We start from the raw sequence: 15,671 nt of genomic DNA, 5'->3' as shown, positions 1-15,671 counted from the left end.
TTGTTCCCCTCTTCACTAGACTGCCAGTCCCTTAGGACCAGGAGTCAAGTTCTGAACTAAGAATGGTGCACAAAAAAAGGGAGTCGGGCAGTAGTGCAGCAGGTTAAGTGCACATGGTGCAAAGCGCAAGGACCAGTGTGAGGATCTCCAAGTTCCAGCCCCTGGCTCCCCACCTGCAGGGGGTCACTTCACAAGTGGTGAAGCAGGTCTGCAGGTGTCGTCTATCTTTCTCTCCCCCTCTCTGTCTTCCCCTCCTCTCTCCAGTTCTCTGTTCTATCCAACAACAAGGACATCAACAATAATAACTACAACAACAATAAAAACAACAAGGGCAACAAAAAGGAAATAAATTAACTGAAAAAATCTTTTTTTAAAAAGGTTCTCAATGTAGTGTGAATGAATCAGTGAATAAATCTGTGAATTCAGTATTGAAAAGATTGCAGATAAGGCCTGCTCCACCACACTGAAGTAAGCTTTGGTGCTGTGGTCTTTTTCACTCTCAAAGGAAAGGAAGACAGGTAGAGAGAGAGAAAGATTGATTGCAGCTCAGATGAGCCTGTAAGAACACTCCAACTTGTACCAGGCCAGATATCCCTCCCTGTTTTCTGGCATTCCCCATTTGCTTAGGCTTTGTGTAAGAGGCACAGAGGGCAGGAATTGAAAATAAGTGGGAACAGCTTGTTGCAGTGACTAAAGCATACAACTCATAAGCATGAAGTCCAGAGTTCAACCCCAGAGTGATGCTCTAGTTCCCTCTCCCTGTCTTACTTATAAATAAATCTTAAAAATAAATAAATAGGAAGAAAGTTAAAGGGGCTCAGGAGGTAGCACACACGACTTGCATTAAGATGTCTTTAGGTTTCAACAAGGGCAACAAAATGGAAAAAATAGCCTCTAGGAGCAGTGGATTCGTAGTGCAGGTACTGAACCCCAGCAATAACCGTGGAGACAACAAAAAAAAAAGCCTTAGGTTCCATTCCTTTAGGTGGGGCAAATTGAGGATGGAAGATGTGGCTTTGGAGGTACGTCTGGGAACCCAGAAAAGGGGCCAGGTGGTGGCACACCTGGCTAAGTGCACACATTACAGTGCATAAGGACCCAGGTTCAAGCCCTGGTCCCCACTTGCAGGGGGAAAGCCTCACAAGTGGTGAAGTAGGGCTGCAGGTGTGTCTCTGTTTCTCTCCCTCCCTACCTCCCCCTCCCCTCTCAATTTCTCTCTGTCTCTATCCAATAATAAATAAAATAAAATAAAAAGATATTTAAAATTTTTTTTTAAAAGAGGACCCAGAAAAGATACGGGGCAGCTTATGGAGACTGATGCTGAGGGGGCTGGTGCTACAGGTGGGACGTGGCGGGTGCTTCTGAGGTTCTCATGGGGTCAGATGGGGTTTGTGCAGCACAGATGCTCTTTCCTCAAGGTCCGCATGTACTGGGAGGGGCGGATGGGCTGTGCCTGGTGGGGGCGGTCACTCCCCGGCAGGGGCCACTCGGGCTGGGGGCGGGGAGTGTGATCGCGCCCCGCACCTCCCCGACAAAGCCTGCGCGCGCCCCATCCCGCGATTGGCCGCGCCACCTCGCGCCGCCGCCCCGTCCCGCCCTCCGCCGCCGGCCCGGCATGCTGCAGCCAGTAAGCGCCGTTGCCGTCGCCTCCGTCACAGCCCGGATAGCCAATAGCGGCAGCGCTCGGCGGCTCGTGGCTCTTTCGCGGCAAAAAGGATTTGGCGCGTAAAAGTGGCCGGGACTTTGCAGGCAGCGGCGGCCGGGGGCGGAGCGGGATCCGGAGCAGGATCGAGCCCTCGCCGCGGCCTGCCGCCATGGGCCCGCGCCGCCGCCGCCGCCTGCCACCCGGGCCGCGCGGGCCGTGAGCGCCATGGCCGTGGCCCCCGCGGGCGGCCCATGCGCGCCGGCGCTGGAGGCCCTGCTCGGGGCCGGCGCGCTGCGGCTGCTCGACTCCTCGCAAATCGTCATCATCTCCACCGCGCAGGACGCCAGCGCCCCGCCGGCCCCCGCCGCGCCCGCCGCCGGTCCCCGGGACCCCGACCTGCTGCTTTTCGCCACGCCGCAGGCGCCCCGGCCCGCACCCAGCGCGCCGCGCCCCGCGCTCGGTCGCCCGCCGGTACGGACCCCGGGGACCCCGGGCCGAGGGCCCCGCTCGGACCCCGCGCAGACCCGGGCGGGGCGCGGGGTCGCACCCGGAGGCGGCGGGGGGCGGGTGGGCAGCGGCTCCGGGGCTGGGCGGTGTCGAGCTGGGGTGGGGCCTCCAGGCCCCGCCCCGGGGTCCGGGGTGACCTCGGACGCCGGGACGGGTTTGCACCCCGGCTGTGGGCCTCTGCCTCCACGCGGGAGCCTGGGAGGCTCGGGCTCAGCGCTCGTAGCGGCCCACGTGTGAGCAGCTGCCTGCTCGCCAGGCCTCGCACACTCCGGCCGGCGGAAACTCAGCCTCAGCCAGGCTGTGAGCTCCATGTTGTCGCCGTGTCTGTCCGAACCGAGGCTCGGGGAGAGAGGGGCCGACTTGCCCCGGGTCGTAGGGTTGCAAGTGGGGGCACTGGAGTTTGAACTGAGGCCTCCACATTTCAGATCAGAACTTGCGGGTTGGGGTCGTTGCTGTGTGAGACTCGTTGGGGGCCAAAGCCTTGAAGCACCGAGGAGACCCTTCTCTGGCCAGTTAGATGCACCGCTGCCAGGTGCAGGCCTGGCCTTCAGGGCCTCTGGGGAAGGGCCTCCAGACTGCGAGGCCTTCTCTGCAGGGGCGGGGCCGGCGGCCCAGCTGCTGATCCCCTCCCTTTGCCTGTCCCTCCATCTGCCACCCGCCACCCTTCAGACCCTGGTTGCCATGCAACCTCATTAATCAGGCAGGCAGACCCCAGGGCCCCAGTGGAAGGGCTGGGTGGGCTGGGCTTCTGGGAGCTGGAGAGGAGGCCCCCAGTGACAGAAGAGTGACCACTCCAGGGAGGCGCCCTGAGAAAGGGCTCCCTGAACAGCAAAAGGCTCAAGACCAGTTCAGACTTCACTTGGGGGGCCTAGGAGACAGAGTTGAATCACGAGCAGGGAGTGGAGCCCTGGAGCTTGGACCTGTGTGGCAGCAGAGTAGGGTGTGGAGACCAGTTTGACTGGCGCAGCCTGTGGGTGGAGGTGGAGTGCAGGTGGGCAGGCAGGAGTTGGCGTGGCTGCAGGGTCTCAGTAGGCATCATGGAGCCAGGTCGGTTGGGATGAGGCCAGGCAAGGACAGGGAGCTGCCCAGCTGCTGATAGGGGTCTGGGTGGCAGCTGGCCCCTGAAGCCTTCCCACAATGCCCCTCCAACCTCACTGGCCCTTTGCCCAGTGTTGTCTTCCTTCCGGAATCACTGAGATGCTAATAATATTACCAGATACCATTGTTTGGAGGCTGTTTTATGTGTCAGGCTCTGTGCCAAGCATTTTCCCCAATTAACATGTCTAACCTTCTCAACCTTCCCCCTTTACAGATGGGGATGCTGAGGCCTAGAGATGTTAGAATTTCCCCAGTTATTAAACTAATGAGTGGTGGAACCACCTTGAAATTCCTGCTAGGGTGTAGATATTAATAGAGGTTGCATGAAACCCAGGGGCCTCTCTTCCTTACTGAGCAACCAGGAGGAGAACGTATTGGGCCAGATTACTTCATCGCCTGTATGCCACTGGCCTGACCCTGTAGGTACTAGCTTGGGACCTGGGCAGAGTCCTCCACTTAGCTAACTGACCAGTACATTGCAGACCCTGAGGTGTGGATCCTTCCCTTAGAGCTGAGTTGCAGGCTGGAAGATATGATGAGGGGTGGAGCAGAGGAAACTGCCTCTGTTCTACCCACCCACCCCCAGTGGGGTTAGGGCTGCAGGGGGCTGAGCATCCCATGCCTTCAGCAGTTGTTGAATGAATACCCTTGAGGTATTAGGCCGAGACATGTTCACAGTGCTTAAAGGCTATGGGGCATTTTGTTTTCTTGAGGACGGTGTGTGCCTTAGGAGGGGCTGGCACCAATTTGGAGCTGACGTTGAGAAAGTTGACCCAGTTTTTTGCCTTCCATACCCTCCAGCTCTTAGACCTGTGGGCAGCCACTAGCCAGAGGAGCTGTAGCTCCATCTCCCTGGGCTCTGGTACTTGGGCCAGTCTTGGAAACAACTGCAGGCTCAGTGCTGGTACCAGTGAGCATTCCCCAGCACCATGTAGATGCAGGATCCTGCCATTCAGCCGTTCCTCTTGGCCCTTCCACTCCACCTCTGCTTTGTGGTCATGCATGTTAAATAACAACTAGAGTTTTGCATTAATAAATAGAATATATGTTAGCTGTAGAAAAAGTTAAGGAGTAGGACCAGGTGGTAGTTCGCCCTGTTGGCCGCACATGTTACAATGTTCAAGGACTTGGGATCAAGCTCCCAGTCCCCACTTTCAGGGGAAAACTTCTTCCATAGTGAAGCAGTGTTGTATATGGCACTCTCCCGCTTTCTGTCACGCTTTCACAGTTTGTGTGTGTTTTGTTGGTTTTGTATTCACTAGAGAACCAGAGCATCACTTTAACACATGGGGTTCTAGGGACCCAACTCAGGACCTCATGCTTGAAGATCTAATACTTCATCCTCTAGGTCCCCTCCCAGCCCACCCTCAGTCTCTTTCTTATTAGTTGAGTATGCCAGCTTTGTGTTTAGAAATTTTTTAAATGTAGTTTCCTTTATTTTCTCACAGTGTCATTCACACAATGGACCCCCATGGTCCCCTTTCTTCCCTATAAAGAGGTTTTGCCCCTGAAATAAAATCAACAGTAAAAGAAAGTGAGCCAGAGGGGACTGGGCGGCCATGAAATTGCTGGTAGAGTACGCATTACTGTGTTCAAGGACCCAGGTTCAAACTCCCGATTCCCACCTGGAGGTGAGGAAGCTTCATGAACCCTGAGGCAGTGCTGCAGGTTTCTACCCCATCCCACAATTTCACTCTCTCTATTTGAAAGAAAAAAATGGCTACCACAAGCAATGAGTTTATTGTGCAGGCACCAAAGCCCCAGGATTGCCCTGGGGGCAAAATAAACAAGGCAAACCATTACTCTGGCACATGTGATGCCAGGGACTGAACTCAAGACCTCATACTTGAGAGTCCCACTCTTATCCACCCTGCCACCTTCCAGGCTGCCCAAAAAGGAATCTTGTATATGCTTTGTCCTTTCATTGTGTCTTTGAGAGGATTTTGCATCTACCTGCTCAGTCCTTGAGAGCTATATGCTCAGTCCATGAGAGCTATATGATATTCCAGAGGATGGGAACCAGTTTTTGTGGCCATCTCTCATAGTTGGATTGAGTGGCCCAGAGTTTTTCACTAGTGTACTGTGGTATCTTTTTTTTTATATTTATTTATTTCCTTTTGTTACCCTTGTTGTTTTATTGTAGTTATTATTGTTGTTGGATAGGACAGAGAGAAATAGAGAGAGGAGAGGAAAACAGAGAGGGAGAGAAAGACACCTGCAGACCTGCTTCAAGTCTTGTGAAGCAATTCCCCTGCAATGGGGAGCCGGGGGCTGGAACCGGGATCCTTACGCCAGTTCTTGCAGTTTGTGCCACATGCACTTAACCCGCTGCGCTACCACCTGACTTCCCATCTTTTTTTGTTTCTTTTTTTCTTTTTGAAGTTTATTTGATAGGACTGAGAAATTGAGAGGGGAAGGGAAAAATAGAGAGGAAGAGAGATACCTGTAGCACTGCTTCATACCTCTTAGAGCTTCCCCCCTACAGGTTGGTGCTGGGGACTTGAACCCAGGTCTTTGCACATGATAATGTGCAGTCAACCTGGTCACTAATGCCCAGCCCTTCCTGTGGTGTCTTTACCTCTGCATTTTGAGAGTTCTGTGCCAGAGTTTCTTTAGTGGTTGTGACAGAAATGGATATCTGGGGAAAAAAAAAAAAAGAAATGGATATCTGAGCCCTTGCTTTAGGGTGTGGCACTGGGAGAAGGCAAGAGGTACAGCCACAGGAGTGGGATGGGGTTAGGGCACTGAGACAAGATTGGAGGGTATTGTTGGCTTGTGCTGATGTAGCTTCTGGACTGGGCTCTAGGGAGATGTGACATGTAGTTATGTGTGTGGGTTCTGTGCCAGTCTGTTGGGGTTCAGGTCCTAGGCTCCCCATCTTTTTACTTTGTGACCTCTCTGAGGTGAAGGCTTCTCAGGAAGTGGAGTCCATTAAAGTAACTGCTGAAAGACGGTTGAATGTGAGAGAGAAGTGTGTGTGTGTGTGGGGGGGGGAATACCTCAGCATGTGGGGAGGCTGGTAAACATCTGCATGGTCAGACCTTGTGCAGACACCATGCCTGCAGGTCTTTAGAGCCACTGCCTGCCTCAGGAGGCTGTATGACTTCTGGGCACAAAAGACACATATAGAAATTTTAGGGGAGTGGTCCCAGGAGGTGGCGCAGTGGATAAAGCATTGGACTTTCAACCATGAGGTCCTGAGTTCAATCCCTGGCAGCACATGTACCAAAGTGATGTTTGGTTCTTTATCTCTCTTCTACCTTTCTCATGAATAAATAAATAAATTCTTTAAAGATAAAGAAAAAGAAATTTTAGGGGAAACAACAGGTGTGGGGAAGCAGTTAGATTAAGGTAGTTCAGAGGGCAAGAAGCAGTCTACTTACTGCAGGGTCAGAAAGACTCTTGTGCTGGCTAAGCTTCCTGCCCATAGAGGTGGGAGGAGTACTAGGGAGGGAGGCTGTAGCAAGGATGCTGGACAGGGGACCCAGGACAGGCTGTCTCAGAGGTACTGGTTTGTGAAAACACACATCTCAGCAAATGTGCATGTGGACAAGAGGTGGCAGATGTCACTAGGCAGACGGAGGTAACTGGACACAGTGGGAGACAGTTCAATGGTCTGGGTGTTAGTGACAGAATTTCTTAGCAGCTATGTGTGATGGGGACAGTGAGCGGGACCAGACAAGGTCCTACCTTGGAGGTGTGGATGGTAAGTTAGTTTTGGTGAGGTTGTGCTTGAGAGGCCTGAAATTTTCGGGACAATCTCCATCATTATCAGTGAGCAAAGTAAGTGGTTATTCCAGGCAGCAGCCTTGCTTTGCCACCACATGACCTTGGGCCTCTTTGGTCTTCAGTTACTTTATCTGTAAAATGTGGCCGATTGTGGTCCGGGAGGTGGCGCAGTGGATAAAGCATTGGACTCTCAATCATGAGGTCCTGAGTTCAGTCCCCGGCAGCACATGGACCAGAGTGATGTCTGGTTCTTTCTCTCTCCTCCTATCTTTCTCATGAATAAATAAATAATTTTTTTTTTTTTTAAATGGGGCCGATTGTGCTGCCAGTTCATAGGTTGCATGGTAAGGACCAGCTGTTGTCATCTTCAGAGACAGTCAGAAATGAGAGAGGAAGTGGCTAACTCAAGAGACCTGTATGGTTTAAGAAAACAGCCTTAACTGTCACATAGTTTGGGTGGGTCAGGAATTTAGGGGAGACTCAGCTTGGGGTTTTTGGCTCAGGGCCTAGACTAGAGGAGCTAAGCTGAGCTCTGGGCACATTGCCAGGAGCTGTACCTAGGGCTGGGGAGTTTGGTTCTGAGCTCACCCTCGCAGGGAGGAAGTCTCACTTCCTTGCCACTTGGGCCTGTCCTTGAAGCTGTGTGAGCCTGTTTCACTAGCAGCTGGCCACCCCCCGGGTGAATGATCCAGTATAGAGAGTGGAAAGGAAGCCTCAGTGCATCCATCATGCAGTCTTACAAGTGACACACCACCACGTCTGCCACATTCTGTTCATTAGAAGCAAGTTAACAGATCTGGCCCATATTTAAGGGGAGGAAAATTGGGCTCTTTTTTTAGAGGAGGAGTATCAAAATATTTGCAGACATATTTGAAAACAACCAGTCTGGGGGCTTGAAGTTTGATTGTCTGCCTTCCAGTTGAATGTTCTGTGTGTTAGTGTTATGTCTCTTAGGATCCCCCCCCTTTTTTTTAATTTTTTTTGTTATTATCAGATAGAGACAGAAATTGAGAAGGGAGGGGGAGATAGAGGACGAGACAGACACCTGCAGCCCTGCTTCACCACTTGTGAAGCTTTCCCCCTTTAGGTGGGGACCAGGGGCTTGAACCTGCATCCTGGAATACGAGCACTTAACCAGGTGTGCCACCACCTGGCACCCAGATCTTCCCCTGTTAATACCCTGAATCATCCTGGTGGGGAAACTGAGGCAGAGAGTGGCCCAGGAGTACCACCCCTTCACCAGGTCGCTTGTGACCTCACTCTCCTGGTTACTGGGCATCCTCCCTCTGTTTTTGCTTCAGGTGAAACGGAGACTGGACCTGGAAACTGACCATCAGTACCTAGCTGAGAGTAGTGGACCACCCCGGGGCCGAGGCCGCCACCCAGGAAAAGGTACCCCTGGGTATGGTCTTGGCAGAACTCCCCCTGGCTGGGCCCAGGTTGTGGGTGTGGACAGATATGTGTTCTTGCAAACTAAAGTGGTATGTTGGGCCTGGGTCTGAACCTGGCTTCTGGAGGCCCCTAAGGGCAGCTGGAGTGTCCTCCTGGCCAGACTTCCTGGGGTCCTGGGGAGGGAGGAGTTCCCCTGCTGGGACAGGAACACTGGTTGGCAGGCTGCAGTCTGGTGCCTCCCTGATGGCTGCCCTCATGAAGGGGAAGGAGCTAGCTGCTTCTCTTGCCCTACCCTGCCCTGCACTGCCAGGGAGGCTGGCTTGGCTGGGTGTGGTGCTAAGGGACCCTCCCTTGCCTGGCCTGCGCAGGTGTGAAGTCCCCTGGGGAGAAATCACGCTATGAAACATCACTGAATCTGACCACCAAACGCTTCCTTGAGCTGCTGAGCCACTCATCCGATGGTGTTGTTGACCTGAACTGGGCAGCTGAAGTGCTGAAGGTGCAGAAACGGCGCATCTACGACATCACTAATGTTCTTGAGGGCATCCAGCTCATCACCAAGAAGTCCAAGAACCATATCCAGTGGCTGTAGGTACCAGCCAAAGGGAAAGCAGGGCAGACACACCTGTCCGTGCCAGCCTGGAAGAGCTGCTAGTGATCCCCACTGGGGCTGCCTGCACCCCTATTTTACAGCTGGGGAGACAGGCTTTAGCAGATGTAGTTCCCTCAGATGCAGGTGCAGAAAAGCACACACATGGGACATAACCAACTTAGTGCTTCTTTATGTATTTCCTTGCCTGGGTAACCACCATTGAGATCTAGACATAGGGGTGAGGGTAGATAGCATAATGGTTATGCAAAGAGACTCATGCCTGAGGTTCCAAAGTTCCAGGTTCAATCTCCCACACCACCATAAGGCAGAGCTGAGCAGTACTCTGATAAAATAAAATAAAACAAAACAAAGCAAAACAAAACCGTTTCAGTACCCCCAGGAGATCCCCTTGTGACACTTACCAGTCACTGTCCAGGCCTCACACCTCCTCATACCACCAGTGGCCTTGCTTGCTGTTAATGAGCTGGGCTCATCAGCTGTTCTGAATGGCTTCTTGTGGCTAATTATTATTTTTTTATTTCTCATTGTTGCCTCTGTCGTTTGTCATACTACTCTCCTCTTTGGAATACATTTGTCTCTTCAATTTTGGGTGGATCACCCCATTCTGCAACATTTTATTTATTTTTTCACCCAGTGTGCCTTAGAAATGCTTTTGTCTGTACATCTAGTACCTGAGGTGGGGATCCTTTCTTTTGCCAAGAACCATTATTTATAACATCATTCTCAGGCCACACAAAATTATCAGCTTGAAAATTAGCACTTAGTGGGAGTTGGGCTGTAGCACAGTGGGTTAAGCGCAGGTGACGCAAAGCGCAAGAACTGGCATAAGGATCCCAGTTCCAACCCCTGGCTCTCCACCTGCAAGGGAGTCGCTTCACAAGCTGTGAAGGAGGTCTGCAGGTATCTTATCTTTCTCTCCTCTCTGTCTCCCCATCTCTCTCCATTTCTCTGTCCTGTCCAACAACAATAATAACTACAACAATAAAATAACAAGGGCAACAAAAGGAAATAAATAAATGAATAAATATTTTTAGAAATATGTTAGCACTTAGTGTTGCTAGGAAGAAAGCTCCACTTGCCTTGGCAGGGCCAGACCAATGACGACCTGAGAGCTGGCTGTTCCCCACCCTGATCTAGTACATTCTCGTCCTTTTATACAACTGCTCAGTGTTCCAGGGCATATGTGTGTCATTGTGTAGTTACAGTCCCCATGAGGGACGTGTGTGTTCATAAGCACTCAGAACTTTAAGGCCATGCCAGTCTGACAGCTTTAGCTCTTTGCTGTTTGCCAGCTGAGGAGCCATCAGACAGACCTAGAGAGGGACGGGGATTCCCTAGGCCATAAGGAGCAGGTAGCTGCAGGCTGGGTGCTGAATGCTGAAGGTCAGGGCTCTTGCAGAGAGGCCAGCAGCTGCCAATCCTCCCTGTCGCCTTTCTGCAGAGGCAACCATGCAGCAGTGGGCATCGGCGGGCGGCTTGAAGAACTGACTCAGGACCTCCAGCAACTGCAAGAGAGCGAGCGGCAGCTGGATCACCTGATTCACATTTGTACCACACAGCTGCAGCTGCTCTCCGAGGACTCTGACAGCCAGCGATATCCTTGAGGCCTTGTGGGTGGGACCGGAGGGGCTTCCCCGAACCTGGATTCAGGAAAGGGCTCTGGCTTTGAATGCAAATCCTGCATCAGCATTTACTCACTGTGACACTGGAGAAATTAATCGGCTTTATCTGCAAGAGGGGAAGAGTATCCAGGTCCACTGATTCAAACAAGGAGAGTTAGCACCAGCAATAACAAACATTTTATTTAGTATAATGATTCAGTACATGGTTTTAATTTTGGTTTAGGCATTTTTTTTTTCCCTTGCCAAGCTGGAATCTCCTGCATGTATTGTCTTGCTCTGGGATGTTTTATTTAGAGAGGGAGACACCGTAGCAGCATCCCTTGGCACCAGAGCTTCCTTAGGTACCATAGCCCCTCGCATGTGACACCCAAGGTTGGGCTGCCTGGTGAGCTATCTTTCTTGGCCCTAGTTTGACGATGACCCCCCCCCCCCCCCCGCGCCCTGAGAAAACCAAGAACCAGAGCATCGCTCTGGCACATGCAGTGCTGGGGTAAAATGTAGAACTTAGGACCTAATGCTAATGCTTATAAGTCCATCACTCTAGTCACTGCACCATCTCTTGCTTGCTAGGCAAATAGAAAATTTATTTTATTATTATTTTCTTTTTTACCAGTGCACTGCTCAGCTCTGACTTATGGTGGTGCAGGGGGATTGAACTGAGGGCTTTATTTTTGTAGTGACTGCACTACGAATCCACTGCTTCTAGAGGCTTATTTTTTTTTTCCCTTTTGTTGCCCTTATTGTTGTCATTATTAGTATTTTTGCTACTGCTGTTGTTGTTGGATAGGACAGAGAGAAATGTAGAGAGGAGTTTAAGACGGGGAGAGAAAGACACCTGCAGACCTGTTTCACTGCTTGTGAGGCAAACCCCCTGCAGGTGGGGAGCTGGGGGCTCAAACTGGGATCCTCACACTGGTCCTTGGGCTTTGTGCCATGGGCATATAACCCGCTGTGCTACTGCCCAGCTTCCCAGAAATTTTATTTTGAAATATGTATTTGTAGAAGTAGGAATGTAGCTCATAAGTAGAGTGTCTTGTAGTGTGAGACCCTGTATTCAACCTGCCTTCATAGGAAAGCAACAAGAAAAATGAGTAGAACTCTGCATAGTAGAGCAGTGCTTTGTCTCTGTTGCAAAAAAAAAAGAAGAAGAAAAAGTGAGCAATCTGGGAGATAACATAGTATAAAGTAAAGTTTTAGACTCAGTAGCATGAAGTCCTGAGTTTAATGCCTGGTGTCACAGTGCCAGAGTAATGCTCTGATTCTCCCTCATGTTAATAAATACCTTTAAAAATAGTAAGATAGGGAGTCGGGTGGTAGCACAGCAGGTTAAGTGCACGTGGCGTGAAGCACAAGGACCAGCTTAAGGATCATAATAACTACAACAACAATAAAAAAGGCAGCAAGAGGGAAAAAAAACAGTAAGATAAAATGAAAGAAGAAAAAAAAAAAAGGCCAGAAAAGTGACTTGGCTATAGAATGAATGTGTGAGACCTTCATTGAATGCAGTCTCTGATATCATATATAATGGGCTTTTTTCTCTTTTTTTTTTTTTAAATTTTTTAGGAGGACTGACTCAGAACACTGCCCAGCTCTGGCATGAAATGGTACTGGGGACTGAAACTACAGCCTCTGAGCCTCTGGGGGGTTTCAGACAAATGCATCAGTCCTCTGACAGCTAGCTGAGCCATGGCACACCCAGCTGAGTGCATGCTTCAGTCCCCTGCTCCCCACTTGTAAGGGGAATGATTCATGAGCAGGTCTGCAGGTATTTTTCTTCTCCCTTCTCAATTTCTCTCTGTTTTGTCAAATAAAATAGAAAGGGAATCAGCAAGAATGGCCGCTAGGAGCAGTGGATTGATAGTGCTGCCGCCAAGCCTCAATAATAACCCTGGTGGCCAATTTTTTTAAGAAGAAATTTTTAATTTTTTGAGGGATTAATGGTTTACAGTCAACAGCAAAATACAATAGTTTGTATATGCATAGTATTTCCCAGTTTCCTCACATAAGAATACAACTCCCACTAGGTCCTCCTCTGCCATCATGTTCCAGGACTTGAACCCTCTCCCACCCCAGAGTCTTTTACTTTGGTGCAGTACACCAATAAAAAGGCTCTTTTTAAAATATATGTTCAAATCATATTTATAAATTTTTGGTTCAACCACTAGTTGACATGAGTCAGAAATACCCAACACTTAGCCCTGGAGTTGTGATAAGTAGTGTGCATGAAGTTGTCATGGGCAGCTGTTTTGGGAGTATGAGAGAAGCTTGCAGCATCCGTAGGTGGACAGTGAGACTGTGGCTGGAAATAGCCTCAGATACCAGCTCTGTCCTGGGCCTTGGGCTGGTACAGGACAGGAGTGATTTGCAGGTATAGATTCGGCTTTATGAATGACCTGGGTGGCCCCCAGTGATCCTGTGGTCCTTAACTCCACCAACCTTAGCCTACGTGACATGCCAGGACCTCCGCAGCATTGCAGACCCTGCGGAGCAGACAGTCATGGTGATTAAGGCTCCTCCCGAGACCCAGCTCCAAGCAGTGGACTCAGCAGAGGTGAGATTCAAGACCAGGCCTGGCTGGGCTCGGCTGTTGATCCTCTGGACCTCAGTTTACCCTGCCTGCCCCTCTGCCCAGACCTTTCAGATTTCCCTGAAGAGCAAACAGGGCCCGATCGATGTTTTCCTGTGCCCTGAGGAGACTGTGGGTGGGGCTAGCCCTGGGAAGACCCCATCCCAGGGGACAGCTTCTGGGGAAGAGGACAGGACAGCTGATGCTGCCACCACAGTGCCACAGCCACCGTCTCCTGCTGGGGATCCCAGTCCGTCCCTGCTAAGCCTGGAACAAGGTGGGTGAAGAACACAGGTGGGTGGTGGGGTAGGTGAGACCTCTTTCCTGGTAGGTGGGCTGCAGGACAGTCCCTTTTTTCCTCCTTGGCTGGGTGTCCCTGGCCTGTGATGCTCCACCGTCTCCTCAGAACCTCTGGTGCCCCGGATGGGATGTCTCCGGGCTCCTGTGGACGAGGACCGCCTGTCCCCGCTGGTGGCAGCAGACTCGCTCCTGGAGCATGTGCGAGAGGACTTCTCCGGCCTTCCTGAGGAGTTCATCAGCCTGTCCCCGCCCCTGGAGGCCCTTGACTACCACTTTGGCCTTGAGGAGGGTGAGGGCATCAAAGACCTCTTTGACTGTGACTTTGGGGACCTCACCCCCCTGGATTTCTGACAGGGTCCTGAGAGGCCAGGGCCTACTGAGATGCCCATCCTGTCTCTGCAGCCCTGGAGCCCTGCCCCCCAGTGGTCTTTCCTGCCTGATCAGAAATGTCTAATTTATACCCCTCCCCAACTCCAGAATCTTCCAGCTCTGGAGTCTGGCTACTGCCAGGGGGCTGAGTGAACCAGGAAGGGAAGGAGTCTGTGTGTGGTATGTATGTGCGTGCACCTAACACCCAATGTGTGAGTGACACCAACAGGGTGAGTGGTGTGTGAGCATGTGTGTGTGCATGTACCGGGGAATGAAGGTGAACACACCTGTGCGTGCACTGAAACACGTCCCAGTGTGTCCACGTGTGTGCGTGAGTTCGTGTGCGCGCATGGTGGGGGCTCTAACTGCACTTTTGGTCTCCTTGCTCCAGGGGCCCTGCATGGCCCAGGGTGGCCACCCGCCCCCCAGAGTCCTGCACACTGACCAGGTCAGGTGGCGAGATCTTGGCCTGCTTGTACGCAGGGCAGCAAGAGCACTTCTGTCGTCTTAAAGGTTTTTCTGATTGAAGCTTTAATGGAGCGTTATTTATTTATCAGGGCCTCTTTGGCAAGCCTGGGGCACCAGCAAAGGGCGGGAGGGATACAGGGCTAATGCCCCAGATCCTCATACCCCTGAGTGAGGGCAGGGGGGGCCCCTGAGCTGCTCTTTTGCCCCATTCTGAAGGAGCTAAGGCCTGAGTGGTTAATTTATTGAGAAAGGGAGGGAGGGAAGTCTGACTGACAGCTACGGATGGATGGAGGGGCTGGTCCCTCCCCAGGGGCCCCAGATGCCCTCCAAGATGGATGTGAGGTGAGTGGGGGACCTTCACTGACAGGGTGGGCAGGAGGAGTGGGAGAAGGGTCTTCCTCTAGCCCAGATCACAGGGACCCTCCTGTGGCATATGAAGTCCACCCCCACCCCACTCCGTGCTGTGCCCCACCTTCCAGTCTGCACTTTGATTTGTCTTCCTAATAGCTGTTCTCTCCTGCTTGGTTTTAATAAATATTTTGATGGTTTTGGGTGTGTACTGAGTAAATATGGGGGTTGAAAAAGCCAAGGTCACTGGGAAAAATGCCTATTTTTCCTGTCCCTGTTTGGTTTCATTTTGATGGCATCTCACATCTTCAGGAAAGGTATATTTCACCACCGTTTTTATTCCATATTAGGAATGGATGCATTAAAGAGTATCATGGTAGAAGACCATGAATGCTGCCACAGATACTAAATGAACTCCCCACTCAGAGTAGTTTGCTGGGTTCTTGCCAGTGTTTCTGGGCATTGTAAACACACAATAAATAATTACACCAGCTAACTTCTTTGTCAGGTACTTTCAGGTCTGGGGACACATGTACCTTCCCTTCTTGGAATTCTCATGGCTTGATTGAAGAGACACACAAATGAGAAAATCAGGGAGGGCTTCCTGAAAGGTGGCTCTTAAGCTGAAAGCAATTTTCACTGAGAGGAGGGAGAATAAGACTAAGCCGGAGCACTCTGGGACATAGAGACTTGAACCAGGAATCTTGGGTCTGAAAGTCCTACGCTCTGCTAGTCAAACCATAAAGTAGAGGAGGACAGGCAGGAAATAGTCCACACATTCATATTTAACAAAACCTGAAGTGGGGTTTCTTCCAGTAGAGACAGGCAGAGAGAAAGAGACCACAGCACTGAAGCTTCCTTCAAGTTCGGGGCTATGCTTGAACCTGGGTAGCACACATGTCAAAATAGTGCATTTTACAAGTGAGCTGTTTCCTCAGCTGGCGCCACTCCCTATTAAACCTTTTGCATACAATCCTAACAAATCTACTATGACTGTTGTTTTACAGATGACAC

General features: G+C 51.2%; 1 protein-coding gene across 1 annotated transcript; it reads left to right on the top strand.

The window, feature by feature from the left end:
• Positions 1 to 1,717: 1,717 nt before the first annotated feature.
• Positions 1,718 to 14,857, top strand: E2F1 (E2F transcription factor 1). The gene is made up of 7 exons (XM_060188596.1): positions 1,718 to 2,116; positions 8,281 to 8,371; positions 8,740 to 8,959; positions 10,426 to 10,578; positions 13,043 to 13,157; positions 13,239 to 13,449; positions 13,579 to 14,857. Exons 1-7 carry the CDS (start codon positions 1,871 to 1,873, stop codon positions 13,821 to 13,823), a joined length of 1,281 nt encoding a protein of 426 aa, XP_060044579.1. The 5' UTR covers positions 1,718 to 1,870; the 3' UTR covers positions 13,824 to 14,857.
• The last annotated feature ends 814 nt before the right edge of the window (positions 14,858 to 15,671 follow it).

Source organism: Erinaceus europaeus, chromosome 1 (genome assembly GCF_950295315.1).
Source record: "Erinaceus europaeus chromosome 1, mEriEur2.1, whole genome shotgun sequence".
Taxonomy (NCBI): domain Eukaryota; kingdom Metazoa; phylum Chordata; class Mammalia; order Eulipotyphla; family Erinaceidae; genus Erinaceus; species Erinaceus europaeus.
This window is presented reverse-complemented; position numbering and strand designations above follow the sequence as displayed.

What these genes read in the sequence shown, in the direction of transcription:
- E2F1 (XM_060188596.1), top strand. Translation starts at nt 1,871, where the DNA reads ATGGCCGTGGCCCCCGCGGGCGGCCCATGCGCGCCGGCGCTGGAGGCC. An exon ending in AAGAACCATATCCAGTGGCT is followed by an intron (nt 8,960 to 10,425) that starts GTAGGTACCAGC and finishes GCCTTTCTGCAG; the next exon opens with AGGCAACCATGCAGCAGTGG. An exon ending in GAGGACTCTGACAGCCAGCG is followed by an intron (nt 10,579 to 13,042) that starts ATATCCTTGAGG and finishes AACTCCACCAAC; the next exon opens with CTTAGCCTACGTGACATGCC.